The sequence below is a fragment of the Pelophylax lessonae genome, assembly GCF_965119305.1.
Source record: "Pelophylax lessonae genome assembly, chromosome: 7".
Taxonomy (NCBI): domain Eukaryota; kingdom Metazoa; phylum Chordata; class Amphibia; order Anura; family Ranidae; genus Pelophylax; species Pelophylax lessonae.
The window spans coordinates 79,372,761-79,393,690 of record NC_138774.1 but is presented as its reverse complement, the minus strand read 5'-3'; the positions used below and the strand labels follow the sequence as shown (position 1 = coordinate 79,393,690).

At 46.2% G+C, this 20,930-nt stretch overlaps 2 protein-coding genes across 2 annotated transcripts in view; one reads left to right on the top strand and one right to left on the bottom strand.

Annotated features, from left to right (window-relative positions):
• Positions 1–227: 227 nt before the first annotated feature.
• Positions 228–11,019, bottom strand: MRPS12 (mitochondrial ribosomal protein S12). The gene is made up of 3 exons (XM_082264313.1): positions 10,939–11,019; positions 9,109–9,178; positions 228–750 (listed from the first exon to the last, which is right to left on the bottom strand). Exons 2-3 carry the CDS (start codon positions 9,155–9,157, stop codon positions 356–358), a joined length of 444 nt encoding a protein of 147 aa, XP_082120439.1. The 5' UTR covers positions 9,158–9,178; positions 10,939–11,019; the 3' UTR covers positions 228–355.
• A 252-nt stretch (positions 11,020–11,271) lies between these two features.
• Positions 11,272–20,930, top strand: part of SARS2 (seryl-tRNA synthetase 2, mitochondrial) — a 50,093-nt gene continuing 40,434 nt past the window's right edge. The window contains exon 1 of the mRNA XM_082263992.1: positions 11,272–11,515. Within this exon, the coding sequence (XP_082120118.1) occupies positions 11,279–11,515 (237 nt within the window). The 5' untranslated portion in view covers positions 11,272–11,278. The remainder of the gene's footprint in view (positions 11,516–20,930) is intronic.

Below are 20,930 nucleotides of genomic sequence, written 5' to 3'. Positions count from 1 at the left end.
GGATGTAATTGGGTTAAATCATCCCATCAGCCTCTTACTCTCTGTTGCAGTTCTAGAGGTCAGATCTCTGCACCCTATTTTCCCAATTGGCCAACTTCTGCAACCATTATAAGAGAGTCTTGCTGCCTCTATTAGATTTTATTCTTAATCTCAGAGATTGCAGCACCAATAGTGAGACTCCATGGAATAGAAATTAACTGGCTGAGCGAGTCATTTTGCTGGTGGAGACTCGGGATGCCACTGAATAAAAAAAAAAAAAAATAACGCTCTGTGATCTTGCTGTACAGGTCGATGTATATTCCTCTGGCTCAGGAACTGGTAGAGAATTAATGACAGGTTGCCCAACATCCCCTGACTACTTTTTCTTCACATGGGCACAGTCATATTTTCCCCGCACCACTTTGAGTTTCACCCCGGGAAGGTCCTGCGTGCGGCCACCTTCTACCAGGACAATGCTGTGTTCCTGCAGATTATGTCCTTCACCTGGAATAAAAACCACCACTTCTTTGCCATTGCTTAGCCGCACACGGGCACACTTGCGGTTTGCAGAGTTGGGTTTCTTGGGCTTACGGATCATGGTCTTCAATATAACACCCTTCAGCTGAGGACAGCCACCTAAAGGTCCTACTTTGGGGGGAGGAAGCTTGGGTCTGCCAGCTCGATGCATTTGATTTAGAGTGGCCATGCTTCGGGACACCATAAGTGGAAGAGCGGAGTAATTTGGTACAACTGTCCGAAAGAAGGAGGATCCTATAAAAAAGGAAAAATTTGTTTTAAATATTCAGGATAAAAAAAACCTACAAGTAGCGAGTACTCTCTTTAGACTAGGATAATGAAACGTTAGCAGTAACAAGATTCCCACTGAGAATTCACTAAAGGCAAATATACTGTGCACTGCAAGTGCAGTTGCACTAGATCTTGGTGAATAAGGTACAAATCACATGCAAGGAAACAAATAAAATAAATAATAGCATTGACGGACAAAGCTCCATATCTTCTTGATCCTTGGGTTTATGCTGCCCCCTACAGGAGTAGGACACTAGGCGGGGAAAATGTTTGACTACACCTATAGGGCAGTCCCAGGGGGTATACTCCCACTTCCTGCTATAGGTCTTCAGTTTTTTTTCTGCCTAGTCAGGAGTAAGGGCCTAGTTCCTTGCTGGGATCTCTGGTCGTATCATTTTTTTCCTTTTTTTAAACATAATTTTTTCTTCTTTTATTATTTTCTGTTCCTGTGAGAACTACAATCATTTTGGTTCTTGTGAGAACTACAATTAACTGCCAGACTGGATATCCTAGATCCTTATGGTCTTCCCAGTCTGGCCAGCGAGCGTGACCCGACCTTAGCTCCACACTAGGTTGGCTGTGACATAGCCCCACTGGACGGGGGCTGGCCGGCGAGCTAAACACCTCGCAAGGACGCAAAGCCCTGGTCACGACCTGTGTTGCAGCGTGCCTCTGAGGTTTAGATCAGCAGGAGAAAGGACAGAGCTCAGGGGGACCTGGATGTCAACACTTCTTAAAGAGAAGGTAAACTTCCCTGATTTGGTTGTACTTATAGGTAAGCCTATAATAAGGCTCCGTTTAGGAGATCATTATACACGCCGCTGATGTCATCGGCGCATGCACTCTAAAGGAACGGCCACCCGTGCCGTTTCTTCAGAGCTCTGTGCCGTGACTGGCGGCTCGCATGCGCGGGAGTGACGTCATTGTGGCTTTGGCCACTCACAGTGACGAAGCCCGTGAACCCAGAAGAAACACCGGGGAATAGGTTAGCCGTCTCCGCTGTGTGCGGGTGCCGCTGGAGGGCTTCGTTCTAAGGTAAGCATTTCATAATGAGCTAGTAAGCGATACAAAAACCCCCCTTTACTCTATCCAAAATGAAAAAAAAGCATTTTGCCCTTGGTTCTACTTTAAAGGATAAGTTCACCTTTGGAAAATGTTACATGTTCCAGCTCCTGCCCCCCCCCCCCCCCTCCCTACAGGGGCAGGAGCTGGAACATGTAACATTTTCCAAAGGTGAACTTATCCTTTAAAGTAGAACCAAGGGCAAAATGCTTTTTTTTCATTTTGGATAGAGTAAAGCAGGAAACCCCTGTTAGTGTTTTTGCCATCTGTGCCACATTGGGGAGATCTCCCCTTACTCCCTGTCTCACAGCCAAAAGAGGAATCCCTGGTTGTCATCAGGGTCACCAAAACCAATGTCCTTATTGGAAAATTTCACCGAAAATATGACAACCCAAAAATAAAAAGGGATTTTCTTCCACTTTCACTCTCGGTCATCATGGTAAACAGGAAAAATAGAGAGGGTGAATCAATAAAAAATTGACAGGTGTTTTAATCCCTCTCCATCTATCCAAAACTCAAAAAGAAAAATCTTTTAGGTGTAGTTTATTTTCGCTATTATGCAAACACAATATTGTGGAGCTCAGAGTACACATGTACTTTGTAAAGCAGACAGCAGCTGCACTCTCCATTAATCTGGTACCCCCTTAGGCCTCATTCACATGGGCAGTTTAGCGAATATGCATCAAATCCCATCCTTTTTTGGCAGCCCAGAAAGCATAGGTGCAGCCAGCAATGCTTTAAAATCATGCTGAATTACAGCGGTAGTGAAGAAAAATTATTGGCTGAGGAAGAAACCGACACTTCAGGAGTGTCGACCTCCAGGTCCCCCCTGATCTCTGTGGTTCCTCCTGCTAACTCCTACATCACAAAACACCACTCACATTTAGGGCAATATGCATTTAGGGACATATGCCCAGAATGTATACATACTTGAACACATATGGTCCTAAACGCATGTGCCGCTCAGTACAGCATCCAGCAGATGCAATTTCAGCCTGTCAGATTTTGACAAGCTCCTGGTAGTAGGGCTGGACACTGCACCTGTGCCTTCCAAGATTTTACACACATGGGCCAAACCAACCGTTGCCTTAAAGTGGCAGTAAAGGCAAAACTTTTTCTTTAATTTTGGATTTATGGATTGAGTAAAAGAGTTATAGCGGTCAGTTTTTTTTTTTTTTTTCTGTACCACTGCGGAGATTCCCCTTCTCCTTCCGTGTCACCAGAACTAGTGTCCTTTTCCAAATGTCCTCCTTATTCCTGTTCTGGGGTTAACCCCAAATTTTGGATTTTATTTTACTGTCAATTTTGATGATGGTCAACAGGACAAATAGAGAGGGTGAATCTCTAACAGGGGTACAGACAGCAATAAAGACTGACAGGGTTCTAAATCGCTCTCAACTCCATCCAAAACTGTAAAAAAATAAATAAAAAAATTTGCCTTGAAGGAAACTCTTGCACTTGGCAAAACCAGTGTTCCGAAGAATCACAATGCAACAGTATTCAACATATGTAACAAAATTATCCTCCTGTGTAGAAACCTTATATAAAAAGAATACATGCTTCCAACTAGATCAGAACTGTCTTCTGCCTGTGCAGTATTCTGAAGTGTCACATTGTTACAATTTTCAATCACTGATTACAGCTACAAACTGTCCCCCTGTTTAAAGACTGTATATAGGTTGTTAAAAAAAAAAAAAAAAAAAAAAAAAAAAAGGGGGCCACCAATCCCATTTGCTACTTTAATCAATATTAATCCCCCTCACTGCTTGTTTTAACCCCTAAAAGCCTGCACTCTACCTGGCTGGATTTGCTAGGGGTGAATATACTATTTTAGCCCAACCTAGCAGACAAGGTGTAAGGGGTGAAGAAAAACATTAACCCCACTGGGGGGGGTTATCGGCAAGCCTCTCCTCACACTGACAGCGCGTGAGGAGAGAAGATCCGATAACCGGCAAATCCACACAGTGGACATCTACACTGATAATCAGGGCACTGATCATTAGTGTCCTGAGGATCAGTGCAGCCCCAGCAGTGCCCATCAGTGGAGGAGAAAAATTACTAATTTACAAAACTTTATAAAAAAGGAAACTTTCTCTTTTGTTCATGGACGGACACAGCTCTTGATCTTCATAACCATTGGGTTATACTGCCCATTACAGGAATAGGACACTAGGCAGAAAAATAATTTGGCTATGCCTATGGGCAGTCCCAGGGGGTATACTCCCTCTATGCTATAGGTATTCAGTTTTTTTTCTGCCTAGTCAGGAGTAAGGACCTAGTTCCTTGCTGGGATCTCTGGTCCTGGCAAACTGTTTTTTTTTTTTTTAATTGAATTTTTTTTTTTTCTCCTGGTTTTTCCTGTGAGATCTACAATCAACTGCCGGACTGGGCGACAGGCTGGATAATCTAGATCCAGTGGTCACCCCAGTCTGGCCAGAGAGCATGCGCAGACCTCAGTTCCGCGGTAGGTCGGCCGCGACATAGCCCCGCTGGATGGTGGCTGGCCTGCAAGTTTCATGAGGTCGCATAAGACCGGGTCTCGGCCCGAGTTGCAGCGTTCCTCCTGGCTGACAGCCCCCAATTTCGATGGAGAGGAGGTTCTGTCTGAAGCGGTGCCCACCCGGTTCCTTGTATGGCGAGTAGCTTGCCCCCCCCCTCTCCCTCTGGAGGGTTTTTGGGATGGACATGGGCCCCTCCCTGGGACAGACGGACCCCTGGGTTCCCCTCCTTCCCCTTTCATCTGTCCCCCATCCTACCCCCCCTCTCCTGCTGGGGCCGTGTGGGTGGTCTGGTCCCACCTCCTGGGGATGGGGCAGGGGGCAATTCTGGCAATGGAGGCCAAGGGGGGTGCGCCGCCAGCAACCAGATGATCGGCTGTGCAGGGGGGGGGGGGTGGAAAGAGTACCTTTCTTCTGCAGGCTACGAAGGGCAAGGAACCTCGTCAAAGACGTGGACCCTCCTTCTCGGCTCATACTTTTTTTGTCCCTCAGGGTCGACTGACAAGGGCTCGTAGCCTTTCAGGGCCTCCTCTGGAGCATCCAAATTAACCAGCTCTGGCAAGCCAAGAGCGGGCTTCTCCAGACCCGCAGACAAGGTTCCTTCAGCATGAAGATGCGCCCTCACCTGTATCTGGGGTGGGGGGGGGGGGGTCCTTGCTGGTTCCCGCACCTGTGGACTTCCCTGGTACAAGACAAGTGGGTCCACAAAATCATTTGGTCCGGCTACAAGATTGCATTTCGATCTTGTCCCCCGGCAAGGTTCTTTCCTTCCAATTTGCACCTGTCCCCGAACAGCTTACAGAGTCTGTTTTGGGGCAGTACAAGACCTGTTGCTTCAAGGGGTGATTGTCCCAGTTCTGACTTCGGAACGTTTTCAGGGTTTTTACTCAAACCTATTTACAGTTCCCAGGAAGGAAGGCAAGGTGCGTCCAATCCTGGGCCTCAAGGCGCTGAACTGCTTTGTGTGGGTGCAGAAGTTCAGAATGGAGTCCATTCGCACGGTTGTGGCATCCCTGCGTCAGGAGGATTTTCTTGCCTCTATCGACATCAAGGATGTTTACCTTCACATTCCAATTTATGCTAGTTACCAGCGCTTCCTCCGCTTTGCCGTGGGAGAGGAGCATTATCAGTTTGTGGAGTTACCCTTTGGTCTCCCCTCTGCTCCTGGGTCTTCACAAAAAGTTTTAGCCCCGGTGCTAGCTTTGTTACGCCAACGGGGATCGCGGTACTGGGCTACTTGTACGACCTTCTACGAGCGGAGTCTCCTCCTGCTCTGGTGGACAACCTCAAAATCACCATACGAACTCTGCGGGAGTTTAGCTGGATTCTGAATTTTCAGAAGTCTGCCCTGGTTCCGTCCATAAAGCTGGACTATCTGGGTCTGACTCTGAACTCGGCCTTTGCTCCTTCCTCTGGACAAACTCCAGAAATTGCAGGCTGCAATTTGTCTTCTGCTGTCCAGCAGATGGTCATCCGTCCAGACTTGCATGCGGGTCCTGGGTCTGATGGTGTCTACATTTGAGACGGTTCCGTTTGCACAGTTCCATATGAGGTCCCTGCAATGGGAGATTTTGGCCAAATGGGACAAGACTCTGCAGTCTCTGGAAATCTGATCCAGGTGAGCCAGGGAACTAAGGAGTCCCTGGAATGGTGGCTTCTTTTTCCGGTGCTTAGTCTGGGAAAATCCTTCCTCTTCTTGTATTGGACAGTGGTCCCCATGGATGCCAGCCTGTCCTCAGCAAGCTTTCTGCTCAGGGGATCTGGACACTGGAAGAGTTCAGACTACAGATCAAGGTCTTGGAACTCTGAGCAATCAGACTGCGTCTGGATCATTGGATGGATCGTCTTCAGGGTTGTCCAGTGTGCATTCAAATCGGACAATGCCACGGCCGTGGCTTATGTCAATCACCAAGGGGGCACAAGAAGTGTCCTGGTGGCTCTGGAGGTAGCGGTCATTCTAAGGTGGGCAGAACGGTTCGTTCCAGCCCTTTCCGCTGTACACATTCCCAGGGTGGAAAACTGGAAGGCAGATTACTTCAGCAGTCGGCAGGCGTTGGACCAAGGGGAGTAGTCCCTTCATCCGGAGGGGTTTCATCAGTCGTGTCTCTTGTGGGGCATCCCTGAGGTGGATCTGTTGGCATCTCGGTTCAACAGAAAGGTGCAGAGATTTGTGGCTCAGTCACGGGATCCTCTGGCAGACGCCACAGATGCGCTGGTGGCCCTGTGGGGTCAGGATCGTCTCATTTACACCTTGCCTCCTCTCAAGATTCTGCCAAGACTTCTACACATGATCGAGGCAGAAGGGATTTCGGTCATCTTAGTGGCTCCAGACTTGCCTCCCTAGGCTTGGTATGCTGATCTGGTGCGGCTGGTCGCCAACGTTCTTTGGAGGCTTCTTCTCAGGGAGGATCCCCTTTCCCAAGAACCAATCCTCCATCCTGCTTTAAAGACGCTGGCTTTGATGGCTTGGCTGCTGGAACGCCAGGTGCTGAAGGATAGAAGTTTATCTGAGTCTGGGATTCCTACGCTGTTAAAAGCTAGGAAATCTACTCCTAGGAAGATCTACCATTGTACGTGGAAGAGTTCATCCTCGCTCTCTCAGTGGCTCGGATCTTGACCTTCCTTCATTCGGAGGCTTAAACAGAAATTGGCCTTGAGTATCATTCAAGGGCTAGGTGTTGGCTTTGGCGACCTTCTTCCAATGACCCTTGGCCCCACACTCCCCGATTCGTACCTTTCTTCAGTGTGTTTCGACATTTGGTTCCTCCAGTGCGGTCTTCGTTGCCGCCTTGGGACCTCCATTTGGTGCTTTCGGTCCTCTAGAAACCGCTCTGAGAATCTTCGGGAGATTGCCTTACTTACATGGCCTCTGATTTTCATTTGAAGACATTGTGTTGCCTACCCTATGTCCCAGACCTAAACATCCGTAGGAAATTTGCTTTTATGCCTTGGATGTGGTCCGGGCAATTAGGATGAACTTGGCAGCTACAGAGTCTTTTAGGAAGTCAGACTTACTATTTGTGCTCACGGATGAGCTTTGGAAAGGGTTGTCTGCTTCCTCTGCGACCATTTCCAGATGGATCAGACAGACTGTTATTCAGGCCTATTCCATCAGGGGTTCGGTTCCTCCTTTCCCCGTTAAGGCACACTTTACCACTCTACTCGGGCGCTTAATGCCTCCTGGGCCTTCCGTCATCGGGAGTCAGTGACGCAGGTTTGCAAGGTGGCCACCTGGTCATCGGTGCAGATGTATTGGCATCTGTGGATGCTTCTTTTGGCCGCAAGGTTTTGCAGGCTGCTGTTTAGAGGACCTGATCCTCTTTGAGGGTGTATTGTTTTTTTTTTAGGCTGGCTCCAGTTGTTTTGGTTGAGCTCCTGTTGCCTGGTTGGCTACTGTTTAGCCTTGGGAATTTTTTTGCGGTTCCCACCCCTTATGTTTAACACTGCATTGGGACGTCCCAAAGGTTATGAAGATCAGGAGCTGTGTCCGTCAATGAACGAAAGTGAAAATGGGATTTTTGACTTACTGTAAAGTCATCCATTTCGCTGATGTCCATTGACGGACACAGCACCCACCCCTCTGTGGAGTTGTAATTCTTCTGACACTGCTTGTAACTAAACGGAGTACCTATAGCAGAGAGAGTGAGTATACCCCCTGGAACTGCCGATAGGTGTAGCCAGATTATTTTTCTGCCTAGTGTCCTACTCCTGTAGGGGGCAGTATAACTCAATGGTTATGAAGATCAGGAGCTGTGTCCATCAATGAACATCAGAGAAATGGATTTTACAGCAAGTCAAAAATCCCATTTTGTTTCAAAAAGTTCAGTCTTTTTTCCGTTTGTATAGCAAAAAATAAAAAAATATATGTGGTAATTAAATACCACCAAAAGAAAGTTCTGTCTAAACATTTCATTTGGGTACAGTGCTGCATGACAATTGTCATTCAAAGTGCAAAAGCCCTGAAAGCTGAAAAGTGGTTAAAGTGGAACTAAACTGTATCTGAGCACCACAAACTGAAAATGTTTATTCATTCACTTTTACTGTTCAAATCAAATTCACCCATCCAGGTCTCCATGCTTTATTTTGTTGAGAAATAATACCCCTCCTAGCATTTGTAGCCATGGTCATCTTGAGTTAAGGACAGATGATTCATGTAACATTTACTTCCTAAAATCCATCTGCCCTTAGCTCAGGCAAGTGGGCAGGAGGCGGTGCTTAGCTGAGAAAGCCCCTACTCCCCATGAAAAAAAAAAAATGCCTATGAAGACTCCTGGGATGTACGACATAATTTTGGAATGTTGGCCTATGCTAGAAACCAGGAAGTAACTGAATAAAAAAAAAAAAAAAAAAAAAAAAAACACAAGTAAATCTAAAAATACCTCCTTCCTATCTAGTTACTAATGCGAACAGCATAAGGATGAAAAATAGTTGATTTAGGCCTCTTACACACAATACTCCTGTTTGAGCATCTCCTTTTTTAGCCGTGAATTTGTCTTATTGAAATGCGCGCATTTTCGTGCAAATTCACGTCTTTTCGCGCAAATGTAGTCCTGCTTTATTTTTAAAAATGCAAATTAGCATTTTTCAGATCAACAGTATGTTCATGTGCGTTCATTTGTGCGCAATTGCGCATATTAGGCGTAACTTACTGTCCAAAAATGCAGATTTTTCTATTTTGTTTTTACTAAAGAATACAGGGCACTCATTTACGCGCCTGTGTGCATAGGTTCAGAGTTCAGTTCCACTTTAATTACAGACTTACCCCATGTCCAGGGCGTGGAGACCAGACTCCGAATTCCAGTAAAGAACATCCTGGCTCAGGTAGAGGTTATCTGTCAAGACAGAGGGATATCCTGTGACTCAGATTACTGCCCAGCATCAGGTTTTGCCTTATGTATGCATGCATATACACACACACAGTATGAATATTATAAAAATAACTGCCCACATGGGATAGCAGATAAGATAATAATTCAATCCTAGTTGACTAATAATTGTTTAACCACTTAAGGACCAGGATTATTTCTGACACTTCTTGTTTACAAGTTAAAGCGGAGTTCCGGCCTCAAACACCATTTTTAACTAAAAATACCCCTATAATACTATTCCATCACCCTTTACAGAACTGTTATTCTCATACTTACAAGGTGTACAGTATTGGATTCGAGTCAAAATCTTACTCGGAGTGATGACAAACAGCTCCCAGGATGCAATGCAAAGGCGGAAGTGATGTCGGTGGCCGCGGCCACAGAGGGGGGAGAAGGAGGAATTACAATCAAAAATGCCCTGAAAATAAGGTAAGGGACCCCCGAAAAAAATTGAAAATGCCCAATTGTTGATCAGCATAGGGAGCACCGGAACTCCGCTTTAAAATCAGTAGAAATCAGCTAGAAATTTACTTAGAACCCTGAAACATACATACATTATATATATATATATATATTATATATTATACATACACACACACACACATATACATTAAACCTATATACACACACATTACATACATATACACACATATATCTCCCACCCGGCCGTATATGTACAATGGCCAAGGTGGGAGGTGGTTAAACGAGGCTCAATTGGTACCAAGGGGCCCAAAGTGTGCCAAGAAAATATCCCCCACACCATTACACCACCAGCCTTAACCGTTGATACAAGGTAGGATGGATCCATGCTTTCATGTTTACACCAAATTCTGAGCCTACTATCTGAATGTCACAGCTGAAATCCAGACTCATCAGACCAGGCAACATTTTTCTAATCTTCTCTAGTCCAATTTTGGTGAGCCTGTGCGAATTGTAGCCTCAGTTTCCTGTTCTTAGCTGACAGGTGTGGCTACCGTTATGGTCTTCTGCTGCTGTATCCCATCTGCTTCAAGGTTCGATGTGTTCAGAGAGGTATTTTACATATCTTGGTTGTAAGGAGTGGTTATTTGAGTTACTGTTGCCTTTCTATCATCTCTAACCAGTCTGCCCATTCTCTTCTGACATCAACAAGGCATTTTCCTCCACACAACTGCCACTCACTGGATATTTTCTCTTTTTCGGACCATTCTCTGTAAACCCGAGAGATGGTTGTGTGTGAAAATTCCAGCAGTTTTTGAAATACTCGGATCAGCCCGTCTGGCACCAACAGCCATGCCACATTCAAAGTCAATTAAATCCCCTTTCTTCCCATTCCGATGCTCAGTTTGAACTTCAGCAAGTCGTTCTCACCACATCCAGAAGCCTAAATACATGGGGGTTCTGCCATATGATTGGCTGATTAGCAATTTGCATTACCAAAAAACTGAACAGGTGTACCTAATAAAGTGTCCGGTGACTGAGTGTATATTATATACTAGGTTTTGTGAAAGAAGTATATGATGGATCTCAGGGGAGGAGGACTCCATACTGACATTCACCTCCTACACATCGCTGTCAATGTGCTGCAAATAAAGGTGAATGTCAGCAAACTGTTACATCTGTAGCAGGAAGCTGAGCTCCACTGTGCAGTTCTGTCATTGGGAATAACAGCCGGTCTCTCTGTATATTCATATACTTCATTATCACACTATAAGTCCCAGCATGCCTTGCTGATCCTCACTCACCTTGAAGAGCCCCTAAGACCCGACCCATACACTCAGTACACCATGTGCGGCTACTTCCGGGTCACAGCAATGCAGGGCGGAGTTATTAAGGTTAGCATTTTCTCTCGCCCAATCACATAATCGAAGCTCCGCCCATCTAGTAACCAACTAGATGTCCCTTCGCCAATAATAGTCTGCGACTAAAACCGCGTCTCGTTTGCTACTGGCAGCTTTTCAACTTATTGGTCCATGATTGGTATACTCTGCGGAGGGGGGGGGGGCATACAAGTTGCCTGTGATTGGTTACACCAGAGAGTCCAGTTCGCGCTGTGATTGGTCAGTCCCGGAGTTCCCAGAAAAGATGGCGGCGCGCATGCTGGTCAGGCTGTGTGCCCCGTCGGTGTGGAGAGGGGCGGCGGGGAGCCGGGCACTGAGCGAGGGAGAGCCGGCCAGCCGCCTGTACGAACATGTGAAGGAGGGATACAGCGGGCGGCCTCAGCTGGATATGGAGAGACTGCGCCGGGAGCTGGAGGAGGCGGAGCGGGAGCTGAGAGAGAGGAGACCCGGGAGAGCACCGGAGGGGGAACTGAGGGCACTGGTGAGGGGCACACTGATCATTGACACACCGATACTTACTGACACACCAATACTTACTGACACACCACCACTGACTGACACCTTACTGACACACCACCACTGACTGACACCTTACTGACACACCACCACTACTGACACCTTACTGACACACCAATACTTACTGACACCTTGCTGACACACCAATACTTACTGACACACCACCACTGATTGACACACCACCACGGACACCTTACTGACACACCAATACTTACTGACACACCAATACTTACTGACACACCAATACTTACTGACACCTTGCTGACACACCAATACTTACTGACACACCAATACTTACTGACACACCAATACTTACTGACACCTTGCTGACACACCAATACTTACTGACACACCACCACTGACACCTTACTGACACACCAATACTTACTGACACCTTGCTGACACACCAATACTTACTGACACACCAATACTTACTGACACCTTGCTGACACACCAATACTTACTGACACACCAATACTTACTGACACCTTACTGACACACCACCACTGACTGACACCTTACTGACACACCACCACTGACTGACACCTTACTGACACACCACCACTGACTGACACCTTACTGACACACCACCACTACTGACACCTTACTGACACACCACCACTACTGACACCTTACTGACACACCACCACTGACTGACACCTTACTGACACACCACCACTGACTGACACCTTACTGACACACTACCACTGACACCTTACTGACACACCAATACTTACTGACACCTTGCTGACACACCAATACTTACTGACACACCACCACTGATTGACACACCACCACGGACACCTTACTGACACACCAATACTTACTGACACACCAATACTTACTGACACACCAATACTTACTGACACCTTGCTGACACACCAATACTTACTGACACACCACCACTGATTGACACACCACCACTGACACCTTACTGACACACCAATACTTACTGACACCTTGCTGACACACCACCACTGACTGACACCTTACTGACACACCACCACTGACTGACACACCACCACTGACTGACACCTTACTGACACACCACCACTGACTGACACCTTACTGACACACCACCACTGACTGACACCTTACTGACACACCACCACTGACTGACACCTTACTGACACACCACCACTGACTGACACCTTACTGACACACCACCACTGACTGACACCTTACTGATTGACACCTTACTGACACACCACCACTGACTGACACCTTACTGACACACCACCACTGACTGACACCTTACTGACACACCACCACTGACTGACACCTTACTGATTGACACCTTACTGACACACCACCACTGACTGACACCTTACTGACACACCACCACTGACTGACACCTTACTGACACACCACCACGGACTGACACCTTACTGACACACCAATACTCACTGACACCTTACTGACACACCAATACTTACTGACACCTTACTGACACACCACCACTTACTGATTGACACCTTACTGACACACCACCACTGACTGACACCTTACTGACACACCACCACTGACTGACACCTTACTGACACACCACCACTGACTGACACCTTACTGATTGACACCTTACTGACACACCACCACCGACTGACACCTTGCTGATTGACACCTTACTGACACACCACCACTGACTGACACTTTACTGACACACCACCACTACTGACACCTTACTGGCACACCACCACTGACTGACACCTTACTGACACCTTACTGACACACCACCACTGACTGACACCACCGCTGACTGACACCTTACTGACACACCACCGCTGACTGACACCTTACTGACACACCACCGCTGACTGACACCTTACTGACACACCACCGCTGACTGACACCTTACTGACACACCACCACTGACTGACACTTTACTGACACACCACCACTGACTGACACTTTACTGACACACCACCACTGACTGACACTTTACTGACACACCACCACTGACTGACACCATACTGATAAACCACCACTGACTGACACTTTACTGACACACCACCACTACTGACACCTTACTGGCACACCACCACTACTGACACCTTACTGGCACACCACCACTACTGACACCTTACTGGCACACCACCACTTACTGACACACCACCACTGACTGACACCTTACTGACACACCACCACTGACTGACACCTTACTGACACCACCGCTGACTGACACCTTACTGACACACCACCACTGACTGACACCTTACTGACACACCAATACTTACTGACACCTTACTGACACACCACCACTGACTGACACCTTACTGACACACCACCACTGACTGACACCTTACTGACACACCACCACTGACTGACACCTTACTGACACACCACCACTTACTGACTGACACCTTACTGACACACCACCACTGACTGACACCTTACTGACACACCACCACTTACTGACTGACACCTTACTGACACACCACCACTGACTGACACCTTACTGATTGACACCTTACTGACACCACCGCTGACTGACACCTTACTGACACCACCGCTGACTGACACCTTACTGACACCACCACTGACTGACACCTTACTGACACTTTACTGACACACCACCACTGACTGACACACCACCACTACTGACAGCTCACTGACACCTTACTGACACACCATTACTGACACCACCACTTACTGACACATCACCACTTACTGACAGCTCACTGGCACACCACCACCACTGACTGACACCATACTGACACATCACTACTGACTGACACACCACCACTGACTGGCACCTTACTGACATACACAGCACTGACTGGCACCTTACTGACATACACAGCACTGACTGGCACCTTACTGACATACACAGCACTGACTGGCACCTTACTGACATACACAGCACTGACTGGCACCTTACTGACATACACAGCACTGACTGGCACCTTACTGACATACACAGCACTGACTGGCACCTTACTGACATACACAGCACTGACTGGCACCTTACTGACATACACAGCACTGACTGGCACCTTACTGACATACACAGCACTGACTGGCACCTTACTGACATACACAGCACTGACTGGCACCTTACTGACATACACAGCACTGACTGGCACCTTACTGACATACACAGCACTGACTGGCACCTTACTGACGCACACACAGCATTGACTGACACCTGAAATTGAGAAAAGCAAGTGGTGCAGTTCTTTGATCTTACCACATCTACCTGACACTCGCGATATTCAAAATAAATAATCTCAATATGTGCAAAGTAGTGAATCCCCCGAAACCTATCACCTGGTGCATATCATACAATCTAATCACATTCAATGAATAAACATTTCTTATAATGTAAAACTGCTAAATAAAGTGAAATAAGAGCATACTATAGATGCTGACTACTGCATAGTGAAAAAATAAATATTTGTAGGATACGACAACACAAATTCATAAGGGAGGCAGAAATTGTGCAGAAAATGTTAAAAATAAATAAATTATACAAAAAAAAAAACAGGTTATTTGTGATTCAAAATGATTTTTGTGAAGTTGATAGAAGTTCCCAAGAAAGTGATGGATAAATTCTTCTTAAAGAATATCCTTCTGATTATTTGTAAGTGACACCCAGTGTGATCCTTCACTGTTCACTCCAAACAAACTCACCAGAAACATTGGCTGGCCAAGCAGTAAACCAGCAATTGCGCTTCACAACAAACTCAGAGTATTTCCTCACGCTGCTGTCCCTGCATCAACCTCTCAGATAATCGCCGTCCCGGGTGAGAGATCTCCATGGATGGAGTTGGGAGAAGAGGAAGGAAAAATGTTCACAGCGTAAAACCATTTAAAACATCCACAATGTCATCTCCACACTAGGATAACAACGCATGTATCTATCACCTGTAATCCTGAAGCCACCGGTGTGATACAGATGTGTGTGGTGACAACGTCCTAGCCCCACCCTACTGGTTTCGTCAGTCGATGTCCTCACAAAGCGATAGATACCTGCGTTGTTACCCTCGTGTCTGGATGACACTTCTGAAATTGTTGTGGGAAGCAGTTGCTGGTTTGTAGCTTGACCAGCCAATGTTTCTGGTGAGTAATGGGCCATACACACTATAAGATTTTCTGAAGACTTTTTCCTTTAGACTTACCAAAACCATATAATATGAGGTCAAACCTAAACACTTTCACTTTGTATGCAATCTGGCAGGCCCTTCCACTACATAGAAAAGGTAAATCTGAAGGAAATTTAACCACAAAAGTTGGATAGTGTGTATGGCCCTTTAGTTTGGAGTGGACAGTGAAGGATCACACTGGGTGTCACTTACAAAAAAACAGAAAGATATATTCTTTAACCACTTCAGCCCCGGAAGGTTTTACCCCCTTAATGGCCAGGCCATTTATTTGCGATACAGCACTGCGTTACTTTTACTGACAATTGCGTGGATGTGCGACGCTGTACCCAAATAAAATATATGTGGGAAGGGGTTAACATCAGGTAGGGTTCAAAGGGTTACATGTGCTCCTAGGGAGTGCTTTCTAACTGTGGGGGATAGCCTAACTGGAGGAAGACAGATCTGTGTTTCTGCTTAGCAGAAACACAAGATCTCCATCTTACTCTGTGACAGAATGGTGGACTGCCTTGTTTACATAGGCAGACCGCTGTTCTGCTTCTCCTCCGAGTGATCGGTGGATACCGGCGGACAGGAGCGGGTCTGGGGCAGCCCCAGAGCACGAGCCGATGTACAAGTATGTCGGTTTGCACAGGAGGGTCCGCCCTGCTGCAGTATATCTGCTTGGGGCTGTCCTCAAGTGGTTAAAGTGGAGTTCCACCCTAAATTTATACTTACCTCCATCTTCTCGCTCCGGGTCACCTGAAAAAGAAATGGATAATCGCAATTTTTTTTTTTTTTTACTTACCTCGTTAAGAATATAATATACTCACCTTACTTCCTCTTCCTCCCCTCGGTGGCCGCGGCCCGTCGTCACTTCCTGGCTTGCAATGATTCCTGGGAGCTAAACTTCATCGCTCCCAGGAATCAATGCGCCTGCACCGGCCCCGACGTCATTTCCGGTGCAGGCGCCGTCATTCCTTGCTAAACAGCTTCTGGGCATGCCCAGAAGCTGTGCAGGGATGACGCTGAGACACCGGAAGTGACGGCGGGGCCGGTGCAGTGCATTGTGGGACCGAAGAAGATGGAAGAGGACGCAGAAGAGGATCGCGCTGGCTTCAAGCTGCCCACACCTGAGATGGCAGCGCTGGAGAATACATTTTCAAGGTAAGTATTTCTTCTTGCAGGTAAGTGCAACCCGGGACAGATCAGAGGCTATCCATTGTGGAATGTACTAGCCCTGACTGTCCCGGGGATATTTTTATTAAAAAAAATGTTCACTGGGTGGAACTCCGCTTTAAGAAGACTTTATCCACCACTTCCTTGGGAACTTATTCTTTGGCATCTTATATGAACTCCACAAAAATCTTTTTGGATCACATATGAACTGTTTTTCTCTGTGTGCATTTATATACAGTATCTCACAAAAGTGAGTACACCCCTCACATTTTTGTAAATATTTAATTATATCTTTTCATGTGACAACACTGAAGAAATGACACTTTGCTACAATGTAAAGTAGTGAGTGTACAGCTTGTATAACAGTGTAAATTTGCTGTCCCCTCAAAATAACTCAACACACAGCCATTGACGTCTAAACTGCTGGCAACAAAAGTGAGTACACCCCTAAGTGGAAATGTCCAAATTGGGCCCAAAGTGTCAATAATTTGTGTGACCACCATTATTTTCCAGCACTGCCTTAACCCTCTTGGGCATGGAGTTCACCAGAGCTTCACAGGCTGCCACTGGAGTCCTCTTCCACTCCTCCATGACGACATCACATAGCTGGTGGATGTCAGAGACCTTGCGCTCCTCCACCTTCCGTTTGAGGATGCCCCACAGATGCTCAATAGGGTTTAGGTCTGGAGACATGCTTGGCCAGTCCATCACCTTTACCCTCAGCTTCTTTAGCAAGGCAGTGGTCATCATGTTGGAATACTGCCCTGTGACCCAGTCTCCGAATGGGAGAGGATCATGCTGTGCTTCAATATGTCACAGTACATGTTGGCATTCATGGTTCCCTCAATGAACTGTAGCTCCCCAGTGCTGGCAGCACTCATCCAGCCCCAGACCATGACACTCCCACCACCATGCTTGACTGTAGGCATGACACACTTGTCTTTGTACTCCTCACCTGTTTGCCGCCACACACGCTTGACACCATCTGAGCCAAATAAGTTTATTTTGGTCTCATCAGACCACAGGACATGGTTCCAGTAATCCATGTCTTAGTCTGCTTGTCTTCAGCAAACTGTTTGCAGGCTTTCTTGTGCATCATCTTTAGAGGAGACTTCCTTCTGGGACGACAGCTACTCAAACCGATTTGATGCAGTGTGCGACGTATGGTCGGAGCACTGCCAGGCTGACCCCCCCCCCCACCCCTTTAACCTCTGCAGCAATGCTGGCAGCACTCATACGTCTATTTCCCAAAGACAACCTCTGTATATGACGCTGAGCACATGCACTCAACTTCTTTGGTCAATCATGGCGAGGAACCTGTCCTGGTAAACCGCTGTATGGTCTTGGCTACAGTGCTGAAGCTCAGTTTCAGAGTCTTGGCAATCTTCTTATAGCCTAGGCCATCTTTATGTAGAGCAACAATTCTTTTTTTTTCAAATACTCAGAGAGTTCTTTGCTATAAGGTGCCATGTTGAACTTCCAGTGACCAGTATAAGAGAGTGAGCGCGATAACACCAAATTTAACACACCTGCTCCCCTGTCACACCTGGGACCTTGTAACACTAACGAGTCACATGACATCGGGGAGGGAAAATGGCTAATTGGGTCTAATTTGGACATTTTTACTTAGGGGTGTACTCACTTTTGTTGCCAGCAGTTTAGACATTAATGGCTGTGTGTTGAGTTGTTTTGAGGGGACAGCAAATTTACACTTTTATACAAGCTGTACACTCACTACTTTACATTGTAGCAAAGTGTAATTTCTTCAGTGTTGTCGCATGAAAAGATATAATAAAATATTTAGATAAATGTGAGGGGTGTACTCACTTTTGTGAGATACTGTGTATATGTATATATATATATATATATATATATATATATATAATATCATTTTTTTTAATTTACATTTTCTGCAGGATTTCTGGATCCTTTATGAATTTGTTTTTGTATCTTACTAATATTTATTTTTTCACTATGCACTTTAGTCAGCATCTATAGTATGCTCTTATTGCACATTTTGTTGTATTTCCTTTAGGCAATTTTAACTTTATAAGAAATGTCTATTCATTGGATGTCATTAGATTGTATTAGTATGATATGCACTAGGTGATATGTTCGGATGGACTCACTACTTTACGCATATTGGGATTTTTTATTTTGAATATCACAAATGTTAGATCTGGTAGGATCAAAGATCTGTGCTGCTTGCTTTTCTCATTTTCACTTTGTTGGGCATTTCACCAATATTCATGTGGCAGCAGTCAATTGTCGATCTTTGGGCATCCCACTAATATCCAAGGCGTTATATATTATTTTATTTTTACTTTACTGACTGACACTCAGCCCTACTGACACCTTACTGACTAACACTCAGCACTTACTGGCTCACAGCACTTACTGACACCTTACTGACTCATGGCACTTACTGACTGACACAAAGAACCTACTGACTCACTGCACCTACTGACACCTTATCGACTGACACACAGCACTTACTGACACAGCACTAACTGACTCCTTACTGGCTCACAGCACCTTACTGACTGACACATTGACAGCACTTACACACAGCTCTTACTGATACCTTACTAACTGACACCTTACTGGCACACAGTGTTTACTGACACCTTGCTGGCACACGGCACTTTACTGACACACAGCACTGAATGACACCTTACTGACTGACACGCAGTTCTGGCTGACACTGTACTGACACACAGTACTAACTGACACACTGCTTACTGACACTTGTTCACACATGCTTTGCTCTCTGAAGAGCAATCCATGTTCAGATCACTTTTCAGAGGACATTTGTCAGGCAGTGAGAATGTGTTGTTTCGCCTCCTCACTGCCTGCTTTATCCCCTTGAACCCCACACTAGTGTGCCTCAATTACTGCCATTCACTGCCTATTAAATGACAGTGGGTGTAATGTCTGCTGCAGCGGCAAAGCATCAAGGCTGTGGCATTTGAACACTCCCAGCCTCAGCAGCATTGTATCTAAGGTCACATTCACACTGTAGCATTTCATGAACTTGTGAAAAATGTTGCATTGCCATGCATCGGTAAAGGCACCCCAATTGCACGGTGAAATAAGGAAAAATAAATAAAGAGCAAAGCTTGATGCTCAAAAAAAAGAAAAGAAGAAAACTTGAGATACTTCGCCATGTTTGTTGTGAATAGAGCAGCCAACTGTGAGCACAGCCGGACATGTAGACCTCTGAGAGATCCTGTCACTGATGTCGCCCCCTCCAGGGAGAGGCTCACTGACAGACCCCTTCTCTATGGGCTGTGTCCCTCTCTGGCAGTGGTGGGGCCCCGCTCTATGGAGGAGGAGTGAAGTCCTCTCTCTGGAGTGATCCTTCCTCTTCTGGAGATGATATCTGTGGTAGAAAACAGAGCTGTATGATGAGGTCCGGTCACACCGAACTGTCATACCGCACACTACGAAAGATCAGAACCCTGTACCTGAGATCCCGTTCTATTCTTTAGGTCTGACTCACATACAGTGCCTTCATAAAGTAATCAGACCCCCCTTCACTTTTTTCAGTTTTTTTATGTTGCAGACTAATACTACAGTTGCTTAAATTATTTTTCCCCCTTCATCTTCTAGGACAGTTTACGTGGAGAGATGATCGGCTCCGCCCTCTACAGGAAACACAAATCTGAGTTTAAAAGACCCTTCCCCCTCCCCTGCTCCTCATTTGTTTTTGTGTTCCCAGAACCCTCCAGGAGTACACACCGCAATGTTTGTTTTGTTCCCTGGTTCTGGTGGCTGTGGTTACCGGACCCCCTTTCTAGGTGCTTAGGCTGGATGTGCCTGGAGTCTGTATGCCTTATTCTGGAAGGTTTTCCCCCTTTTGCTGTATTTGCCTTTAGCTGAAATGGGCAACTACCACAGCCCGCTGGTTAGCTGAGGCTCAAGTGAATGGGGCCGCTCTGCCTCCACATACAATGCATGTGGTTGCAGCATGGTTGTCCGGTATTTAGGGAGTTAAAATAAGTGGTGAGGAGGCAATGCAACACCTCCTCCCCACCTGTCAAATGCTCTATGAAAAGCTATGGGTCACTCTTCAGAGAGCATAACGGGTATAAACAAGCCCTTAGTGACACATAACATTGA